The 22,024-nt window shown below is 45.1% G+C and overlaps 2 protein-coding genes across 2 annotated transcripts in view; both read left to right on the top strand.

The window, feature by feature from the left end:
• The window catches only part of LOC143956406 (uncharacterized), a 37,829-nt gene extending 22,106 nt beyond the window's left edge, over nucleotides 1-15,723 (top strand). Inside the window, 2 exon segments of the mRNA XM_077466619.1 lie at nucleotides 11,621-12,484; nucleotides 12,486-15,723. Coding sequence (XP_077322745.1) covers nucleotides 11,621-12,484; nucleotides 12,486-12,641 — 1,020 coding nt within the window. The 3' untranslated portion in view covers nucleotides 12,642-15,723.
• Nucleotides 5,689-8,554, top strand: LOC143956371 (gastrula zinc finger protein XlCGF66.1-like). Its single transcript, XM_077466590.1, has 3 exons — nucleotides 5,689-7,931; nucleotides 8,065-8,235; nucleotides 8,322-8,554. Exons 1-3 carry the CDS (start codon nucleotides 7,848-7,850, stop codon nucleotides 8,511-8,513), a joined length of 447 nt encoding a protein of 148 aa, XP_077322716.1. The 5' UTR covers nucleotides 5,689-7,847; the 3' UTR covers nucleotides 8,514-8,554.
• Nucleotides 15,724-22,024: the final 6,301 nt, after the last annotated feature.

Below are 22,024 nucleotides of genomic sequence, written 5' to 3'. Positions count from 1 at the left end.
GGTGGGAGGAGAGCTGTTGGAGAATGTAGTGTGGATGGTGGAGGAGATCTGTCGGAGAATGTAGTGTGGATGGTGGGGGGAGAGCTGTCGGAGAATGTAGTGTGGATGGTGGGAGGAGATCTGTCGGAGAATGTAGTGTGGATGGTGGGAGGAGATCTGTTGGAGAATGTAGTGTGGATGGTGGGAGGAGAGCTGTCGGAGAATGTAGTGTGGATGGTGGAGGAGATCTGTCGGAGAATGTAGTGTGGATGGTGGGAGGAGATCTGTCGGAGAATGTAGTGTGGATGGTGGAGGAGAGATGTCGGAGAATGTAGTGTGGATGGTGGAGGAGATCTGTCGGAGAATGTAGTGTGGATGGTGGGAGGAGATCTGTAGGAGAATGTAGTGTGGATGGTGGAGGAGAGCTGTTGGAGAATGTAGTGTGGATGGTGGGAGGAGAGCTGTCGGAGAATGTAGTGTGGATGATGGGAGGAGAGCTGTCGGAGAATGTAGTGTGGATGGTGGAGGAGAGCTGTCGGAGAATGTAGTGTGGATGGTGGAGGAGATCTGTCGGAGAATGTAGTGTGGATGATGGGAGGAGAGCTGTCGGAGAATATAGTGTGGATGGTGGAGGAGAGCTGTCGGAGAATGTAGTGTGGATGGTGGAGGAGAGCTGTCGGAGAATGTAGTGTGGATGGTGGAGGAGAGCTGTCGGAGAATGTAGTGTGGATGGTGGAGGAGAGCTGTCGGAGAATGTAGTGTGGATGATGGGAGGAGAGCTGTCGGAGAATATAGTGTGGATGGTGGAGGAGAGCTGTCGGAGAATGTAGTGTGGATGGTGGAGGAGAGCTGTCGGAGAATGTAGTGTGGATGGTGGAGGAGAGCTGTCGGAGAATGTAGTGTGGATGGTGGAGGAGAGCTGTCGGAGAATGTAGTGTGGATGGTGGAGGAGAGCTGTCGGAGAATGTAGTGTGGATGGTGGAGGAGAGCTGTCGGAGAATGTAGTGTGGATGGTGGAGGAGAGCTGTCGGAGAATGTAGTGTGGATGGTGGGAGGAGAGCTGTCGGAGAATGTAGTGTGGATGGTGGAGGAGAGCTGTCGGAGAATGTAGGGTGGATAGCAAATGTAATGAGAGAAGGGAGGAACTATAGACACTGATGTTTGGGGATAAAGTTTGTGCTACATTGCAGGTTTTCACCAGAAGCACTGGGATCTGAGAGGAGCCGTAAGTTCTTTCCTACCACATTCATTATTGGTAATAGAATCCTCCCGCAGTAGAAGTGTCTATTTGGAAAACATCAGGAGGACGGAATCAATGAGCTTGTTTTGTGAGTACCAGGAATATAAGAATCATTGTGTGCTGAGAGCTGCTGATCAGGGCTGAGCTCTATGCAACACTTACAGGAAATAACTGGTAGAATCTCTACATATAATACTTACATTATTATTTTTTTATTTAAATGTCTTTTTCAAGAATATTACATATATATAACACCCCCTCCTTGTACAGTCACTCTAATTTAGAATTTTACTAATAATATTAACTGGTTGCTGACCGCCGGCCGTCAAATGACGGCCAGGCGGCGCAGCTATCGTGGCGGGAGGCCGTCATATGACGGCCTCCCGTTTAAACAGGGATGCGCGCGATCGTGCGCGCGCATCCCTGTTTCTTCGGTGGCGGCGTGTCACGGAGACACCGCTCGCCACCGAAGGGGGTGAACAGCCATTCGTTATGGCTGTTTACCACGTGATCGGCCGTGATGAAGTCACGGCCGATCACAGATGGTCACACCCCCTACGTGCACGGCGCATGCGCGCGATCGCGAGCGCGCTGCGCGTGCACGTCGGTGGCGGCGTGTTCCCCGGGAACACTGCTCGTCACCGACACTGGTAAACAGCCATTGGCTGGCTGTTTACCCACGTGATCGGCTGTGATCCTTTCACAGCCGATCACTAAAATGTAAACAAACCGCGGTAACGGGATGTTACCGGGTTCTCCTCCTCACACACCGATCGTGTGTGAGGAGGAGATTGCGGTAACATCTCGTTACCGCATACAGTGTACACCAAACATACTGATTGCCCCCCCCCCCCCCAATAAAGAGGACCTGTCACCACCCCTCATAGTACCTGTCAATCACAGTCCATCAGAGTACCTGTCACAGTCCATCAGAGTATTTGAGTACCTGTCCCAGCCCATCAGAGTACCCGAGTACCTGTCCCAGCCCATCAGAGTACCCGAGTACCTGTCCCAGCCCATCAGAATACCCGAGTACCTGTCCCAGCCCATCAGAATACCCGAGTACCTGTCCCAGCCCATCAGAGTACCCGAGTACCTGTCCCAGCCCATCAGAGTACCCGAGTACCTGTCCCAGCCCATCAGAATACCCGAGTACCTGTCCCAGCCCATCAGAGTACCCGAGTACCTGTCCCAGCCCATCAGAATACCCGAGTACCTGTCCCAGCCCATCAGAGTACCTGTCCCAGCCCATCAGAGTACCCGAGTACCTGTCCCAGCCCATCAGAGTACCCGAGTACCTGTCCCAGCCCATCAGAGTACCCGAGTACCTGTCCCAGCCCATCAGAGTACCCGAGTACCTGTCCCAGCCCATCTGAGTACCCGAGTACCTGTCCCAGCCCATCTGAGTACCCGAGTACCTGTCCCGGCCCATCAGAGTACCCGAGTACCTGTCACAGTTCATCTGAGTACCCGAGTACCTGTCCCGGCCCATCAGAGTACCCGAGTACCTGTCCCGGCCCATCAGAGTACCCGAGTACCTGTCACAGTTCATCTGAGTACCCGAGTACCTGTCCCGGCCCATCAGAGTACCCGAGTACCTGTCCCGGCCCATCAGAGTACCCGAGTACCTGTCCCGGCCCATCAGAGTACCCGAGTACCTGTCTCGGCACATCAGAGTACCCGAGTACCTGTCTCGGCACATCAGAGTACCCGAGTACCTGTCACGGCCCATCAGGGTACCCGAGTACCTGTCACGGCCCATCAGGGTACCCGAGTACCTGTCACGGCCCATCAGGGTACCCGAGTACCTGTCACGGCCCATCAGGGTACCCGAGTACCTGTCACAGTCCATTAGAGTACCGAGTACCTGTCACAGTCCATTAGAGTACCGAGTACCTGTCACAGTCCATTAGAGTACCGAGTACCTGTCACAGTCCATTAGAGTACCGAGTACCTGTCACAGCCCATCTGAGTACCCGAGTACCTGTCACAGTTCATCTGAGTACCTGTCACCGCCCTTCAGAGTACCCAAATACCAGTCACCAAACCATCAGAGTACCTGTCACCAGGCCATCAGAGTACCTGAGTACTTGTCACCAGGCCATCAGAGTACCCGAGTACCTGTCACCAGGCCATCAGAGTACCCGAGTACCTGTCACCAGGCCATCAGAGTACCCGAGTACCTGTCACCAGGCCATCAGAGTACCCGAGTACCTGTCACCAGGCCATCAGAGTACCCGAGTACCTGTCACCAGGCCATCAGAGTACTTGAGTACCTGTCACCAGGCCATCAGAGTACCCGAGTACCTGTCACCAGGCAATCAGAGTACCCGAGTACCTGTTCCAGTCCATCTGAGTACCCGAGTACCTGTCACAGTCCACCTGAGTACCCGAGTACCTATCTCCAGCCCATCGGAGTACCCGAGTACCTATTTGCAGCCCATGTCTCATAGAATATACGTTGGGGTGTTTACTTTCCAAAATGGGGTCATTTTGTGGGTAATTTCACTGTCCTGGTGGTCCAGGACCTTCAAAAGTGTGATGGGTAGGAATGAAATAAGATGTGTCATTTATGCTCCTAGAACGCCTGAACGTACTACTTCAATGTTTGGCCCATCTATGTGGCCAGGCTGTGTAAAAGTCCTACACATGTGGTATCGCCATACTCGGGAGGAGTAGCAGAATGTATTTTGGGATGTAATTTTTGCTATATACATTCTATGTGTTAGAAATATCTTATAAATTGACAATTTTGTGTAAAAAAAAAATGCGTTTTAATTTTTTTCCACATATTCCAAAAACTTCTGGAAAAAAATGAACCGTTCAAAAGACTCATTATGCCTCACAGATTATACGTTGGGGTGTCTGCTTTCCAAAATGGGGTCATTTTATGGGAAATTCCATTGTCCTGGTACTCCAGGGCCTTCAAAAGTGTAATAGGTGGTTGAGAAATGAGATGCGTAATTTTTGCTCATAGAACGTCTGAAGGTACTACATCAATGTTAGTGCTCTGTGTGTGGCCAGGCTGTGTAAAAGTCTCACACACGTGGTATCGCCGTACTCGGGAAGAGTAGCAGAATGTATTTTGGGGTGTAATTTTTGCTATATACATGCTATGTGTTAGAAATATCTTATAAATTGACAATTTTGTGTAAAAAAAAATGCGTTTTAATTTTTTTCCACATATTCCAAAAACTTCTGGAAAAAAATTAACCATTCAAAAGACTCATTATGCCTCACAGATTATACGTTGGGGTGTCTGCTTTCCAAAATGGGGTGATTTTATGGGAAATTCCATTGTCCTGGTACTCCAGGGACTTCAAAAGTGTAATAGGTGGTTGAGAAATGAGATGCGTCATTTTTGCTCGTAGAACGTCTGAAGGTACTACATCGATGTTGGTGCTCTGTATGTGGCCAGGCTGTGTAAAAGTCTCACACATGTGGTATCGCCGTACTCGGGAAGAATAGCAGAATGTATTTTGGGGGGTAATTTGTTGTATACATATGCTGTGTGTGAGAAATAACCTGATAATATGACAATTTAGTAAAAAAAAATAAAAAAAAATAAAAAATCTTCATTTTGCAAAGAATTGTGGGAAAAAATGACAACTTAAAAAAACTCACCATGCTACTTACTTAATACCTTAGGATGTCTACTTTGTAAAAAGGGGTCATTTGGGGGGTATTTGTACTTTCCTGACTAGTTAGAGTCTCAAGAAATGAGATACACCTGATGTACTGAAGGCCTGATCAGAAGTGATGAATTTTCAGTGATTGGCACCATAGTTTGTAGACTCTATAACTTTCACAAAGACCAAATAATATACACTAATGTGGGTTATTTTTACCAAAGATATGTAGCAGTATAAATTTTGGCCAAAATTTATGAAGAAAAATTACTAATTAGCAAAAATTTATGACAGAAACGAAGAAAAAGGCATTTTTTTCACAAAATTTACGTTTTATTTTATTTATAGCACAAAAAATAAAAAACCCACTAGTGATTAAATACCACTAAAAGAAAGCTCTATTTGTGTGGAAAAAAGGACGCAAGTTTCATATGGATACTGTGTTGGATGACTGAGTAATTGTCATTCAAAGTGTGAGAGCGCTGAAAGCTGAAAATTGGTCTGGTCAGGAAGGGGGTGTAACTGCACTGTACTGAGGTGGTTAAGGTAATATATAAAAAAAAAATATATATATTTTTCAACTGAGAAATAAAATACGCAGTAAAGTTACAGAATGCACTAGTAGGAAACAAAATAGTGAAAAATAATGCTAACTGCAATTTCTATATTCTACAAAAGACGGTGATTTTACTGACAATGAGCTGACCACACAGACAGGAAGTGATGTAGAAGTATAAACAGGAAGTTCCGGGTGAGAGGTGAGTCGGGAGGAAGTAGAGAGGAGACATTGCTGGAACTGGCAGCAGAGGAGGTAATAAGATATTATTTTATATTTACACCCAGTAACCCCCCCCGTCATGTCCGTCCTCTTCCTCCATAGTCACTGTGATGTCTTTTATCTCCAATCGATGATGATACACACATATAATAATATAGAGGGTTACAATATGTATTCAAATACATTCAGCCATTGTTTTTTTAGTGCAGACACATTTTAAATATAGAGCCATTTATCCAAATTTTTTGTGGGCATTATGAAAACCGGAGGCTGTTGGGCTTCGAATTTCATTGTATCACCATTGTCAATCACCTGGAGTATCAATAGATTCAAAGTGATCTTCTTTTAGACCTCCAGCTACCAAGACAGTCTCCTCTCTACGAGATGTAAGCTGTTGCTTGGGGTTCTTTTGGCCAAATGTCCATCCTAAATATAGAACCATTTATCCAACTGTCCATCCAGAGCCTCTGGTTTATAGAGCGGATACATCCTAAATATAGAGCCATTTATCCAACTGTCCATCCGGAGCCTCTGGTTTATAGACCGGCTACATCCTAAATATGGAACCATTTATCCAACTGTCCATCCAGAGCTTCTGGTTTATAGAGCGGATACATCCTAAATATGGAACCATTTATCCAACTGTCCATCCAGAGCCTCTGGTTTATAGAGCGGATACATCCTAAATATAGAACCATTTATCCAACTGTCCATCCAGAGCCTCTGGTTTATAGAGCGGATACATCCTAAATATAGAACCATTTATCCAACTGTCCATCCAGAGCCTCTGGTTTATAGACTAGATACATCCTAAATATAGAACTATTTATCCAACTGTCCATCCAGAGCCTCTGGTTTATGGAGCGGATACATCCTAAATATAGAACCATTTATCCAACTGTCCATCCAGAGCCTCTGGTTTATAGACTAGATACATCCTAAATATAGAGCCATTTATCCAACTGTCCATCCAGAGCCTCTGGTTTGTAGAGTGGATACATTATAAATATAGAGCCATTTATCCAACTGTCCATCCAGAGCCTCTGGTTTGTAGAGCGCATACATTATAAATATAGAGCCATTTATCCAACTTTCCGTCCAGAACCTCTGGTTTATAGACAAGATACATCCTAAATATAGAACCATTTATCCAACTGTCCATCCAGAGCCTCTGGTTTATTGACCAGAAACTTCCTAAATATAGAACCATTTATCCAACTGTCCATCCAGAGCCTCTGGTTTATAGAGCGGATACATCCTAAATATAGAGCCATTTATCCAACTTTCCGTCCAGAGCCTCTGGTTTGTAGACCGGATACATCCTAAATCTAGAACCATTATTTATTTATTTTTATTGAAAGCCTGTGGCATGCAAAACACACTCAAAAACTTCACTCGGTGCATAAAAAATGTGCACACACATAAAGAGTGACACAAAAAAGTGCAGACGGGTACACAAGCCCTCTGAAATCAGAGGGCCTTGTCCTGAATCCCCCGAGGCGTTAGGCTCCTGACAGGGACAAGGACACTTAAAACTTGGTCTTCCTGGCCGAAACCAGTCAGACCCCGTTCTTTGGAAGGTCTGCCGAAACAGACCCACCCAAATACTAGGAGACCCCAACCCTAAGGAAGAGGGCAAACTAAGCCAAAAGGCCATGTCCACCCCCTCCCCAGACTTTCAGGACAGGCCCTGGGACCTGTGACCCTACTCATCACAGCAAACCTGCAAAGTGACAAAACAAAACGTGACAAAACACACACTGAAAATAAATAAAAAGTGGGGAAGGGATAGTGGAGAGGAGAGTGAAAAGGTGATCATTGTGTGAAACAATTTATTCAACTGGACTGCAGAGCCTCTCTTCTATGTTAGGGAGAAGGGGAAGTGTCTGTAGACTTGGCTGCTTGTTATTATTCTGTGTACAGTGAGGGAGAGATGTCTCCCTGGGACAGAAGGTGTGTTACTGATAGGATCTCCATGTGAAAATGAAGGAAAAAAGAAAATGAACGCAGGATTTGTAAGCTGAAATACTGTACGTTACAATTTGTTTTTGGGTTTAGATAAAATATGTTACCAAGACCTGTAAGAAGAAGCAGTCCTAGATGCCAGAACTATGGAGGAACTCTGTGAGGACATTTTTCACCCCAGTACAATGCAGATATTTCTCTGTTTATTATCCGTCTACAGAGAGGAGAGTCCTGTATAGATCACCTGACCACATCAATGAAGATGGACGAAATAGAAAGGCACGTGACTGATAGGATGTTAGATCTCACCCTGGAAATCATTTACCTGCTGACTGGAGAGGTGAGGAGGATTCTGGGAGGTCACATGACATTAGATTTTTTTTTCTGAAGTTAAAATACAGATTTGATGGGGACAGGTCAGGAAGATTCTGGGAAATGTGTAGTGATAGTTGTAACTTTTTCTCTTTACATAGGATTATAAAGTAGTGAAGAAAACATCTGGTGATCCATTAACACCCAGCAGCCGTCTTCACAGGACATCACCCATCACAGTGCCTCCACCTCACTGCCTGACAACAGAGGTAACCAGAGCCAAGAAGATTCTGGAAGTCACCAACAAGATCATTGATCTGCTGACAGGAGAGGTGAGCGGTGCCGGGAATTCTGGGACATTATCCAGTAACAGACAAGGGATGTGTCTGGATGGTGACTGTATCATTGTGTGTGTCAGGTTCCTATAAGGTGTCAGGATGTCGCTGTCTATTTCTCCATGGAGGAGTGGGAGTATTTAGAAGGACACAAGGATCTCTACAAGGACGTCATGATGGAGAATCAGCCGCCCCTCACATCACCGGGTAAGAGGAGACTTTATTGTAAAGGAGAGAGCAGTACGGAGGCTCCACCTAGATCCCCCATCATCTGATAAACACATAGAAACAATGTATTCAGTCAGTGTGTGTGTTTCCTACAGATGGATCCAGTAATGGGAACCCACCAGAGAGATGTCCCCGTCCTCTGTATTCCCGGGATTCCACACAGGAAGATCACACCATCCCCCACCATCATCAGGTAGATGAAACTAAGCAAGTACACCTAGAAATCCATTATAAGATATGAGAGGACATTCTCCTACGTAATCTCTTCTTGTATCTTATCGACTTTGTGGTTTAGGGTGAAGAACTGAAAGACATGAAAGTTGAGATTAAAGAGGAAGAAGAAGAAGAAGAGAGGTTGGTGAGTGGAGATCAGCAGTCTATGGAGGAGGGGAAGATGATTATGAAAAGTAAACAGGAGGAATCTTCTCTACATATGGACACAAGTAAGTAATAAACAGATGTAGATGATAAATAGACACAGTTCCTATTTTTATTTTACTTCTAGGAGTATAAAGTATGTATTAAAAAAATTCCATATGTTCTTGCCAAAAATAAATAAAAAAATCACGTTTTAACAAAAGACAAATGTCCATCACGTTCAGCCTACCAGAAAAAAAAAATCCTAAGCCTGCATTTGAACCAGAAACTCTGATGAAGCTCGACCCAATTTGCTCCAACAAGGACTAAAGAATTTCTTCCTAATACCAGAAGACATAATTCCAATGATCAATATTCCACTATGTTTTTTTTCTTACAAATGTTATGAATCATTAATATTTTTAACACACGCACAAAACATTTTTGTATTATATATTTTGAGTCCTGTAAACTATTTCTCATGCCCAAAGCTTTTGCAGCAAAGAAACTTTTCTTATTTGGAGGTTAAAGCGGGAGTCCGCCGGGACTCCGTGTTTTTTTTTTTTTTTAAAAGCCAGCAGCTACAAATACTGCAGCTGCTGACTTTTAAAATAGTGACACTTACCTGTCCAGCGCACCCGCGATGTCAGCACCCGAAGCCGATCTCTAGATCGGTACTCGGGTGCTGCCGCCGCCATCTTGGGTATGGGAATCAGGAAATGGAGCCTTTCGGCTTCATTTCCCGGTTCCCTACTGCGCATGTGCGAGTAGCGCTGCGCAATAAGGACGGTCCCCGCTGCCTCTGGGATCTGTGTGTTTCCCAGCAGGCAGCGGGGCACTTGCAGAAGGGGGCGGGCACTTGCGGAAAGGGGCGTAATCTACGCCCCTTTCCGCAGAGAGCTATCCCGGAAGTGGGTGCAGTTATCTGGATTATCCAGGTAACTGCACCCCCCTCCCCCCTGAAAGGTGCCAATTGTGGCGCCGGAGGGGGGGAGGATTCCGATGAGCGGAAGGTCCATTTTAGGGTGGACCTCCGCTTTAAAACTTCTTCCTCTAGTTACACGTCAGTTGTTCTTTCCTTGATCTCTTAAGATCGAGAACTTGACATCCTTCAGTAAGGACAAGATTAGGAAATCTTAACTGCTAACAGGAAGAAAAAATTATTGTTGTATCAACATCACCACCAACAAATAGGAGGAGATACTGTACACCATATGAAAAGGTCCATCTCCATTCCTCAATATAACGTCATGTTCCCAACAAATGAGGAGGAGATACTGTACACCATATGAAAGGTCCATCTCCATTCCTCAATATAACGTCATGTTCCCAACAAATGAGGAGGAGATACTGTACACCATATGAAAGGTCCATCTCCATTCCTCAATATAACGTCATGTTCCCAACAAATGAGGAGGAGATACTGTACACCATATAAAAGGTCCATCTCCATTCCTCAATATAACGTCATGTTCCCAACAAATGAGGAGGAGATGCTGTACACCATATGAAAGGTCCATCTCCATTCCTCAATATAACGTCATGTTCCCAACAAATGAGGAGGAGATACTGTACACCATATGAAAGGTCCATCTCCATTCCTCAATATAACGTCATGTTCTCAACAAATGAGGAGGAGATACTGTACACCATATGAAAGGTCCATCTCCATTCCTCAATATAACGTCATGTTCCCAACAAATGAGGAGGAGATACTGTACACCATATGAAAGGTCCATCTCCATTCCTCAATATAACGTCATGTTCCCAACAAATGAGGAGGAGATGCTGTACACCATATGAAAGGTCCATCTCCATTCCTCAATATAACGTCATGTTCCCAACAAACGAGGAGGAGATACTGTACACCATATGAAAGGTCCATCTCCATTCCTCAATATAACGTCATGTTCCCAACAAATGAGGAGGAGATGCTGTACATCATATGAAAGGTCCATCTCCATTCCTCCAATATATTGTCATGTTCCCAACAAATGAGGAGGAGATACTGTACACCATATGAAAGGTCCATCTCCATTCCTCAATATAACGTCATGTTCCCAACAAATGAGGTGGAGATACTGTACATCATATGAAAGGTCCATCTCCATTCCTCCAATATATTGTCATGTTCCCAACAAATGAGGAGGAGATACTGTACACCATATGAAAGGTCCATCTCCATTCCTCAATATAACGTCATGTTCCCAACAAATGAGGAGGAGATACTGTACACCATATGAAAGGTCCATCTCCATTCCTCAATATAACGTCATGTTCCCAACAAACGAGGAGGAGATACTGTACACCATATGGAAGGTGAACTAAATGGCAGAAGAATACTTATTTATTTACAAATTTCTCTCCAACAGATGGAAGCCACATCTGGGATACCATGGACAGACCTCCATTAATTACAGACTTATCTAGAGAACATAATGACATCACTCAATATCCTCCAGGAGTGAATCCCATTACTCAAAACCTACATTACAGAACTTGCCATTTGGAGAAATCAATGGATCCCTCTAAATTTGAGGAATCTTTGGCCCAATCACATACTGTTACTCCAGATGTCCATCTGAGATCTCACAGTGCAGAAAGAACAATGGATCCATCTAATTCCAAGGAATCTTTACATTATGAAGATCACACAAGAGAAGTTCCACTGTCAAGTTTGGTGCGCGGGAACACAGCAGTTGTTAGACATGAGAAAAGTGACTCAATTGAGCGTCCCTTTTTATGTTCAGAGTGTGGGAAGGGTTTTGTTCAGCACGCAGTCCTTCTAAGACACAAGAGAATTCACACGGGTGAGCGTCCTTATTCATGCTTGGAGTGTGGGAAATGTTTCATTGAGAAAAGAGACCTCACTGTACACCAGAGAAGTCACACGGGTGAGCGTCCGTTTACTTGTTCCGAGTGTGGAAAATGTTTTACTGAGAAAGGACACCTCATTAGACACCAGAGAATTCACACGGGTGAGCGCCCTTATTCATGCCCACAGTGCAGGAAATGTTTTGCTGAGAAAAGAGACCTTATTATACACCAGAGAAGTCACACCGGTGAGCGTCCGTTTTCCTGTGTAGAGTGCGGGAAATGTTTTCCTGAAAAAGTAAGCCTTATTAGACACCAGAGAACTCACACGGGGGAGCACCCTTTTTCATGTTCAGAGTGCGGGAAATGTTTTTCTGTGAAAGGACAACTTATTGTGCACCAGAGAATTCACACTGGTGAGCGTCCTTTTGTCTGTTCGGAGTGCGGGAAAAGTTTTACTCAGAAAAGTGTGCTCCTTACACACCAGAGTATTCACACGGGTGAAAATTCTTTTTCATGTTCAGAGTGTGGGAAATGTTTCTCTAGGAAAGGAAATCTGGCAGCACACCAGAAAATTCACAGTCAGGATTGCCCTTTTTCATGTTCAGCGTGCGGGAAATGTTTCAGTCAGAAAAGACACCTTATTAGGCACCAGAAAAGTCACACAGGCGAGCGTCCCTTTCCTTGTTTAGAGTGCGGAAAAGGTTTTACCGAGAAAAGAGACCTTATTAGACACCAGATCATTCACACAGGGGAGCGTCCTTTTTCCTGTTCAGAGTGCGGGAAAGGTTTTACTCAGAAAAGTATACTCCTTAGACACCAGCGTACTCATACAGGTGAAAAATCTTTTCCATGTTCAGAGTGTGGGAAATGTTTCTCTAGGAAAGGAAGTCTGGTTGGACACCAGAAAGTTCACACTCGGGATCGCCCTATTTCATGTTGAGAGTGCGGGAAATGTTTTACGCCAAATGAGAATCTCAATAAAGCAACTGCTCAGTCAGTAGAACTGTGTAACTGAAAATAAGTTTATAAAGGGGAACGTCCTATCAAAAGGTTAAGTCTCATGAGGTGAATCACCGGTCAGCTTCTTATATTCATTAGAGACTCCGGTCTCTTGGTCCACATTGGGGTGTCCCTCTGTCAGATTGGATGGAGAGCGTCTGTGAACAGCAATTTTCAAGTCTTGCCACCGATTTTCAGTTGGATTTAGGTCTGGACTGTGGCTGGGGTCATTGTAACACATGATTATGCTTTAATCGAAACCATTCCATTGTAGCTCTGGCTGTATGTTTAGAGTCATTGTCTTGCTGGAAGGTGAACCTCCCCCCCAGTCTCAAGTCTTTTGCAGACTCTAACAGGTTTTCTTCTAAGATTGTCCTGTATTTGGCTCCATCCATCTTCCCATCAACTCTGACCAGCTTCCCTGTCCCTGCTGAAGAAAAGCATCCCCCCCAACATGATGCTGCCACCACCATGTTTCACGGTGGGGATGGTGTGTTCAGGGTGATGTGCCGTGTTCGTTTTCCACCACACATAGCGTTTTGCTTTTAGGCCAAAAAGTAAAATGTTGGTCTCACTTGACCAGAGCACCTTCTTCCACATGTGTTTTGTGTCCCCCACGTCTTCTCACAAACTGCAAATGGGACTTCTTATGGCTTTTTTTCAACAATGGCTTTCTTGTCACTCTTCCATAAAGATCAGATTGGAGTGCACAACTAATACTTGTCCTGTGGACAGATTCTCCCAACTGAGCTGTGGATCTCCTCCAGAGTTACCATGGGCCTATTGGCTGCTTCTCTGATGAATGCTCTCCTTGCCCGGCCTGTCAGTTTAGCTGGACGGCCATGTCTTGGTAGGTTTGCAGTTGTGCCATACACCATTTTTTTAGATGTTGAATTGAACAGTGCTCCGTGAGATGTTCAAAGCTTGGGGTATTTTTTTTCATAACCTAACCCTGTTTTAAACTTCTTCACAACTTTATCCCTGACCTGTCTGGTGTGTTCCTTGGCCTTCATGATTGTGTTTGTTCACTAATGTTCACTAACAAACCTCTGAGGGCTTCACGGAACAGCTGTATTTATACTGAGATGAAATTACACACAGGTGGACTCTATTTACTAATTAGGTGACTTCTAAAGGCAACTGGTTCCACTAGATTTTAAATAGGGGTATCAGAGTAATGGGGGCTGAATACAAATGTACACCACACTTTTCACATATTTATTTGTGTAAAATCTTGAAAACCATTTGTCATTTTTCTTCCACTTCACAATTATGTGCCACTTTTTGAATTGGTCTATCACATAAAATCCCAATCAAATACATTTTATGTTTTTGGTTGTAACATGACATGTGGAAATTGTCAAGGGGTATGAATACTTTTTCAAGGCACTGTATATCACTTTGTGATGATCTGACAGGCTTCAGTCAAATGTAGCAGCAGCCCATTGCAGGCAGGGACTCGCAGCCCCTATGAGTGTAGAACAGTAGAGTGACACAGCTTGTACTTTCATATCACTTCCTCCCTGTGGTCACTAGTTCCAGCACCACCTCTTCAGGCCCTGCCAGCCCTCCAGGCTATCTCTCCACACCAGTCCTCCAGACTGACTCTCACCAGCCTACCTGGCTGACTCTGGTGAGACCTCTAGGGAAAGGCTGAAGACTTAAGCACATTGTTGTCTTCAAGGCAGACTGACTACGTGTGGCAGTCTACACCCTTTGTAGTCCCTTCTGTCCTCTCTTGCTCCCGTGCCTCCAGGAAGGGCTTCCTCCTGTGTGTTCTAGAAGGATCCACCAGCACCTGAGCCCTGGCCCAAAGAAGGCCACCCATCCAGACTAGGGGGCACCCCTGAGGACCACTGACAGCCTCCTTAGCACTGCATCTCCATCTTCCACCTGACTGCCCCTGCTGGCATGGACCATGTCTATTTATGAGGTAATCTCTACTGCTGATTGGCTGAGGCCTCATAAATATGCATGACAGCCCCTCCTAACTCCCACCCTCTAATTCTAAAAGTTTCTACAAACTTCCAGACTAAGGGGGAGTGCCAGAGAGGGCTGCCTAGATGAGTCATCCAACCCTGAACTTGAGTAACCCTGACCCAGATTTCATAGCTCAGGCTTAACCCTTAGTTAAACTGTGCTTTTACCTATTCTAACATCTACACTACTTATGGCACACACTAGAGCAGGGGTCTCAAACTAACGGCCCTCCAGCTGTTGCATAACTACAAGTCCCATCATGCCTCTGCCTGTGGGAGTCATGCTTGTAACTGTCAGCCTTCCAATTCCTCATAGGACTTGTAGTTTTGTAACAGCTGGAGGGCCGCCAGTTTGAGACCCCTGCGCTAGAGGGTGCTACACGAATATGTGGGAATAGTGGCAACAGTATTGAGCTACCACAATATTTACAAAGATGGCACCATGAAAATTTCCCAATACGTGGGCAGCATACTGGACATTGCGACAGCAGATGCAAAACAAAGGTGGGTAACAAATCAACAATGACGATACATGGGGCCACAAATCAGCAATTGGAAGAATACAAGGACACTTGTTTTAATACAGAACAAGGAACAAGCAATATGAATGGGCCTGGACCCCCAGTGGGTTGAACATTATACTGTATATCTAGGGACATTGACCATTTGAATGCTTCATGAGTCAGTTATGTTACTCTATCTGGTTAAAGAGGACCCATGTCCATCCCCAGCAGATTTCTCACCCAGGCCCCTTATTACTATACCCCTTCAGACTGTCCCTTTTCGTTTTTTCTTATTTCTCCTAATTCTTTACTTACAGTGCCTTGCGAAAGTATTCGGCCCCCTTGAACTTTTCAACCTTTTGCCACATTTCAGGCTTCAAACATAAAGATATAAAAATTTTATTTTTTGTGAAGAATCACCAACAAGTGGGACACAATTGTGAAGTGGAATGAAATCTATTGGATATTTTAAACTTTTTTAGCAAATAAAAAACTGAAAAGTGGTGCATGCAAAATTATTCGGCCCCTTTACTTTCAGTGCAGCAAACTCACTCCAGAAGTTCAGCGAGGATCTCTGAATGATCCAATGTTGTCCTAAATGACTGATGGTGATAAATAGAATCCACCTGTGTGTAATCAAGTCTCTGTATAAATGCACCTGCTCTGTGATAGTCTCAGGGTTCTGTTGAAAGCACAGAGAGCATCATGAAGACCAAGGAACACACCAGGCAGGTCCGTAATACTGTTGTGGAGAAGTTTAAAGCCGGATTTGGATACAAAAAGATTTCCCAAGCTTTAAACATCCCAAGGAGCACTGTGCAAGCGATCATTTTGAAATGGAAGGAGTATCAGACCACTGCAAATCTACCAAGACCTGGCCGTCCCTCTAAACTTTCAGCTCAGACAAGGAGAAGACTGATCAGAGATGCAGCCAAGAGGCCTATGATCACTCTGGATGAACTGCAGAGAACTACAGCTGAGGTGGGAGAGTCTGTCCATAGGACAACAATCAGTCGTACACTGCACAAATCTGGCCTTTATGGAAGAGTGGCAAGAAGAAAGCCATCTCTCAAAGATATCCATAAAAAGTCTCGTCTAAAGTTTGCCACAAGCCACCTGGGAGACACACCAAACATGTGGAAGAAGGTGCTCTGGTCAGATGAAACCAAAATCGTACTTTTTGCCCACAATGCAAAACGATATGTTTGGTGTAAAAGCAACACAACTCATCACCCTCAACACACCATCCCCACTGTCACACATGGTGGTGGCAGCATCATGGTTTGGGCCTGCTTTTCTCCAGCAGGGACAGGGAAGATGGTTAAAAATGAGGGGAAGATGGTTAAAAATGAGGGGAAGATGGATGCAGCCAAATACAGGACCATTCTGGATGAAAACCTGTTGGAGTCTGCAAAAGACCTGAAACTGGGACGGAGATTTATCTTCCAACAAGACAATGATCCCAAACATACAGCAAAATCTACAAAGGAATGGTTCACAAATAAATGTATCCAGGTGTTAGAATGGCCAAGTCAAAGTCCAGACCTGAATCCAATCTAGAATCTGTGGAAAGAGCTGAAAACTGCTGTTCACAAACGCTCTCCATCCAACCTCACTGAGCTCGAGCTGTTTTGCAAGGAAGAATGGGCAAGAATTTCAGCCTCTCGATGTGCAAAACTGATAGAGACATACCCCAAGCGACTTGCAGCTGTAATCGCAGCAAAAGGTGGCTCTACAAAGTATTAACGCAAGAGGGCCGAATAATTTTGCACGCCCCACTTTTCATTTTTTTATTAGTTAAAAAAGTTTTAAAAATCCAATAGATTTCGTTCCACTTCACAATTGTGTCCCACTTGTTGGTGATTCTTCACAAAAAATAAAAATTTTATATCTTTATGTTTGAAGCCTGAAATGTGGCAAAAGGTTGAAAAGTTCAAGGGGGCCGAATACTTTCGCAAGGCACTGTACCTAGTTTGCTGTTCTAAGAAAATTAAATGTTTTTTGGGGGGGTTCTCTTTGGAGAATAAGGTGAACACAGATTATAGGCATGGCACTTCTACTTCCAGAACACTATTGTATTGTACCCTGATTGTGTGTGAACGCTCCCGTTGACTGACATTGTGCTTGCTGTCATGTATGCTTACAAATCTTTGAATAAAAACTTATTGAAACTGATGAATATTTACTCCAGCACAGCAACTCATAGAACTTGTGCATAGCGTGTTAAAGCAGATGTAAACCTAGCCGCTAAAATCTCATAATGTCATTTGAATAGTAATCACAGCCAGTGGCAGCATTTCCAGCGTTGCTGATCACAGCCAGTGCCAGCATACCTTCCAACCGTCCCGGATTCCCCGGGACTTGATGCAAGCCTTGGTGTCCCGGCGAATGAAGGCTTTGTCCTGGAGTGGAGCCAAGTGCTGGAAAAAGTTCCAGCACTTGGCTCCAGTGACTTGCCCGAAACATGCACTAGCGTGGGCAGCAGCAGCGCCTGCCCTGCAGCTTGTGCGGGCTGTCACACAAGCATAGCTGTGTAAATGTGACATGCACTCGCACACAGCTCAGAACGGCTTGTGGCTGAACTTGCCTCCTCCTCTTTCTTAGCTGTGATGCTTTCCTGCACACAGACAGGAGAGAGAGGCAGGGAGGAGACATGGCAGGGCTGGACTGAGCTGGGGGACAGGGTAGTAATTGCCCCCCCCAGCCACTCTGATGCCTAAAAGATGCCCCCCAGACACCTGTGCAGTTCCAGACAGGCCCGTCAGGCTCATGTGACTGGCCAGCTCCCTTACTCTCTTCCCTTCCCTTCAAATATTTATTGATATATTAAAAAAAAAAAAAAAAACAGGCTGGAATGGGATGGGAACAACTAGGCCTTTCACTCTTCCTTAATGGCAGCCATGTTACCTTAGGTGGACCGTCCTCTGATCCCCACACACAGTTCTTTCATGGCGGGAAGACGTTAAATTGAAGAAGATACAGGAAGGAGTTGTTTTTAGTATAGTTTTCTATTTACTGATGGATGGGGCTTCACATATTGAGGCTCCAATAGGTTTCCACAGGAAGAGGTTTGAGGAGAAGATGTCATTCAACTCACCTCACAGAGCTGTTACCTCAGAAGTTCCCGCCTTCCAGCTCCTCTACTGGGATTGGCTGTGGAGTAGTTCTTTTTCAGTTCACCTTACAGCCAATGTGCACAGCTGTTACCTCAGAAGTTCCCGCCTTCCAGCTCCTCTCCTGGGATTGGCTGGGGAGTAGTTCTTTCTCAGTTCACCTTACAGCCAATGCGCACAGATGTTACCTCAGAATTTCCCGCCTTCCAGCACCTCTCCTGGGATTGGTTGGGGGTAGTTGTTTTTCAGTTCACCTTAGAGCCAATGCGCACAGCTGTTACCTCAGAAGTTCCCGCCTTCCAGCACCTCTCCTGGGATTGGTTGGGGGTAGTTGTTTCTCAGTTCACCGCACAGCTGTTACCTCAGAAGTTCCCGCCTTCCAGCTCCTCTCCTGGGATTGTTTGGGGTAGTTTTTCTCAGTTCACCTTACAGCCAATGCACACAGCTGTTACCTCAGAAGTTCCCGCCTTCCAGCTCTTCTCTTGGGATTGGCTGGGAAGTAGTTCTTTCTCTGTTCACCTTACAGCCAATGCGCACAGCTGTTACCTCAGAAGTTCCCACCTTCCAGCTCCTCTCCTGGGATTGGTTGGGGTAGTTCTTTCTCAGTTCACCTTACAACCAATGCGCACATCTGTTACCTCAGGGATTCCTGCCTTCCAGCTCTTCTCCTGGGATTGGTTGGGGTAGTTCTTTCTCAGTTCACCTTACAGCCAATGCACACAGCTGTTACCTCAGAAGTTCCCGTCTTCCAGCTCCTCTCCTGGGAATGGTTAGGGGTAGTCCTTTCTCAGTTCACCTTACAGCCAATGCGCATAGCTAAATGTGTAGAAACAGAACAAAACTCTGGATGGCCGCACTCCGGATTTAGTAAAAGATAAAGTGCCTTTATTTCTTCAAATGCAGGTGCAAAACTCCATAGAACAACACATCACAGCAAAAGGGAACAAAAGAAAAAATAGAACAAAATTTACTGACGCGTTTCACGCTACAAACAGCGCTTACTCGTAAGTGCTGTTTGTAGCGTGAAACGCGTCAACAATTTTGTTTTATTTTTTTCTTTTGTTCCCTTTTGCTGTGATGTGTTGTTCTATGGAGTTTTGCACCTGCATTTGAAGAAATAAAGGCACTTTATCTTTTACTCAATCCAGAGTGCGGCCATCCAGAGTTTTGTTCTGTTTCTACACATTTGCCTTATGCAATCAGCCTGCACCTGGAACCCCTATCTACTTGGAGATCTTGCAGCCTGTCAGTGGTTTGACCTGGAGCGGTGAAATTTCTGTTTGTCAATGCGCATAGCTGTTACCTCAAAAGTTCATGCCTTCCAGCTCCTCTCCTGGGATTGGTTGGGGGTAGTTGTTTCTCAGTTCACCTTACAGCCAATGCGCACAGCTGTTACCTCAGAAGTTCTCGCCTACCCAGATCCTCCTCTGGGATCCGATTGGCTGAGAGGACACTTGGAGCTGGGTATACAGTAGGGTTGCCAGCTCATCCCTTTAAACCCAAACACATGAATTACACGGGTTCTGAGGCTAATTTAACGCAGATAAGGCACCAAGTGAGTTTAATTCCTACCTTAATCAGTCACAGAAGCTGTGTAATTAATATGTGTTCGGTATTAAAGGGATGAGGTGGCAACCCTAGTATACATGCACCAATGCCACTCAGGACACAGAGTCCAGGATATTTTTGGATTTTCTGGACTGACTCGTCACTACAAAAATGGAACTCTTTCTATTTAGACCTGATAGACTATATTGTCAAAAGTATTGGGACACCTGCCTTTACACGCACGTGAACTTTAATGGCATCCCAGTCTTAGCCCTTGTACACACGGTCGGATATTCCGATGGACAATGCCCGATAGGACCGTGTTGTCGGATAATCTGACCATGTGTGGGCTCTATCGGACTGTTTCCATCGGAATATCCGATGGACCAAGTTTTACAGCTTGGCTATAAAATTTTCCGACAACATGATCCGATCGGACTTTGTCCGATCATGTGTAGCCTAGTCCGATGGACAAGGTGCCACGCATGCTCACAATAAAATTTGGAGACGGAAGCGCTCGGTCAGGTAAAACTACCGCTGGTAATCGATATAGCACATTCGTCACGCTGCAATGTTAAAAATTCTTTCATGCAGCGCATTCTCTTTTTCTTTACAATGCTGCAAGAATTAAGTTGTTTTGATGCTCATATTCACACACACTTCTCCCAAACGTATTTCTTTATTATTTTTACTCACTTCAGAAATACAATATTTTAATTCGTCACATCTCCCCAATCATATTTTTATTTTTTTGTGGTTGGTTTTTTGAATCAATCCTTTTTTGACAGTTTGCTCATCTTTGCATTTTTTTGGTGTGTTTTGTGTGTCAACTTACCACAACACCATTATTATCTTTTTAGTTTATTATTTTCTTTTTTAATCTAGAGGAGGTTGTTTGGTGTTGGTGCCCCTTGTTATTCATTTGACTTTGTATTTTTGAAATGTACCTGCCTGCTCACAAATAAACTGTCCTTTTTGAAGTAAAACACATACGCAAGTATTTTTTCAACCAAAAAAAACCTTTATTTAGGTGTCAGTAACAAATAAAGAGGGAGGCAGCGCTTTAGAAACTGGGGAGATTAGCGAAGCCTTTGGCCCCCAGGGCACACATCAACTATTTAAACGCAAAAATTGGTGGGCAGAGGAGTACATATCTGAGGGAGAGTAGTCTGGTTCTGAAGTCCAAGAAACCCGGAACAGCAGCAGATGACATCTATGTTCCCAGGCTGTGGTACTACAAAAGGCTGCATCTTCTGTCAGACCAGACTGAACCCAGGTTATCACACTCTGGTCTTCCTTCCACGCTTCCTTCCAGGCTGTGGCTGTGGTGCTGGAGGTGTGGCAGAAGGAGGAGGAGGAGGAGGGGCATGGGCCAAATAACACAAGTGTGTTGCTTGTGTGATTTGGCCCAACAGCCCCTTGTTGAGGGTGTGGATAATTAGCTCCTCACACAAGATCTGTTGCCCCTCCTCCATTTGCTGGAGTTTGCAGGCAGCCAAGGCGGCAAAGGCCTCTTGATAGGTGGGGGTGGCTTTGAGGGCCGCTGAAGCCTCCCCGATCAGCTTCAGAGCCGACTTCTCCACATTCCCCCCCTTTCTGGCCCTTTTGCGTGGAAGGCGGAGGGGAGGGACCTGGGATTCAGTCAGGCTCCTCCGCCCGCCGCTTGGCTGCCGCTTACCTCTGCCTCCTCCTGGCTGCCACTTTCCACAGCCACCTCTTGGCTGCTGCATTCCACACCCTCCCTGGCTGATGTCTTCCTGTGTATGTAAAGGGACATAGTTTTAGTTTTAGGTTCATCAAACACACACACAATTTTCAGCTCAAGACTGTTGCAAATTGTTAACCAATAGAAAAGACTATCATTCCGAGCCCAGCATTTTTCATTCTTGGCCCAAAGGTTTTGGCCACTACTGTCTAATGATATGTGAAACACTTTCTAAAAACAGCAATTAGAGAGCAAAAATCAAGTTAACATCATTCATTTTTACTCCCAAAATATGTAGAACAATACTATACCTGGCTCAAGCTGGGCTCCCCCAGTTCTTCCTGAGTGGAAGGCCGAGGTTGGGCATCGGAAGACTCATCGGGGTGGAATGTAGCATAGAAGGACGCGTGGAAGTAAGGGTAGAGAGGGATTCCCTGACCTCAGCCTGGTCTGACAGAAAATGCATCCTGTCATAATACCACAGCCTGGGGACATAAACGTCATCTGCTGCAGCTCCAGTTTGCATGGACTCCAGCA

This window comes from Lithobates pipiens, unplaced genomic scaffold (assembly GCF_037356315.1).
Source record: "Lithobates pipiens isolate NorthernLeopardFrog02 unplaced genomic scaffold, aLitPip1_a1.2 Scaffold_35, whole genome shotgun sequence".
In the NCBI taxonomy this organism is placed as follows: Eukaryota; Metazoa; Chordata; class Amphibia; order Anura; family Ranidae; genus Lithobates; species Lithobates pipiens.
This window is presented reverse-complemented; position numbering and strand designations above follow the sequence as displayed.

Bases quoted from the DNA above. Each gene is read 5' to 3' on its own strand.
- LOC143956371 (XM_077466590.1), top strand. From the start codon at position 7,848: ATGAAGATGGACGAAATAGAAAGGCACGTGACTGATAGGATGTTAGAT. The intron at 7,932-8,064 runs GTGAGGAGGATT...CTCTTTACATAG, and splicing joins TTTACCTGCTGACTGGAGAG to GATTATAAAGTAGTGAAGAA. The intron at 8,236-8,321 runs GTGAGCGGTGCC...TGTGTGTGTCAG, and splicing joins TTGATCTGCTGACAGGAGAG to GTTCCTATAAGGTGTCAGGA.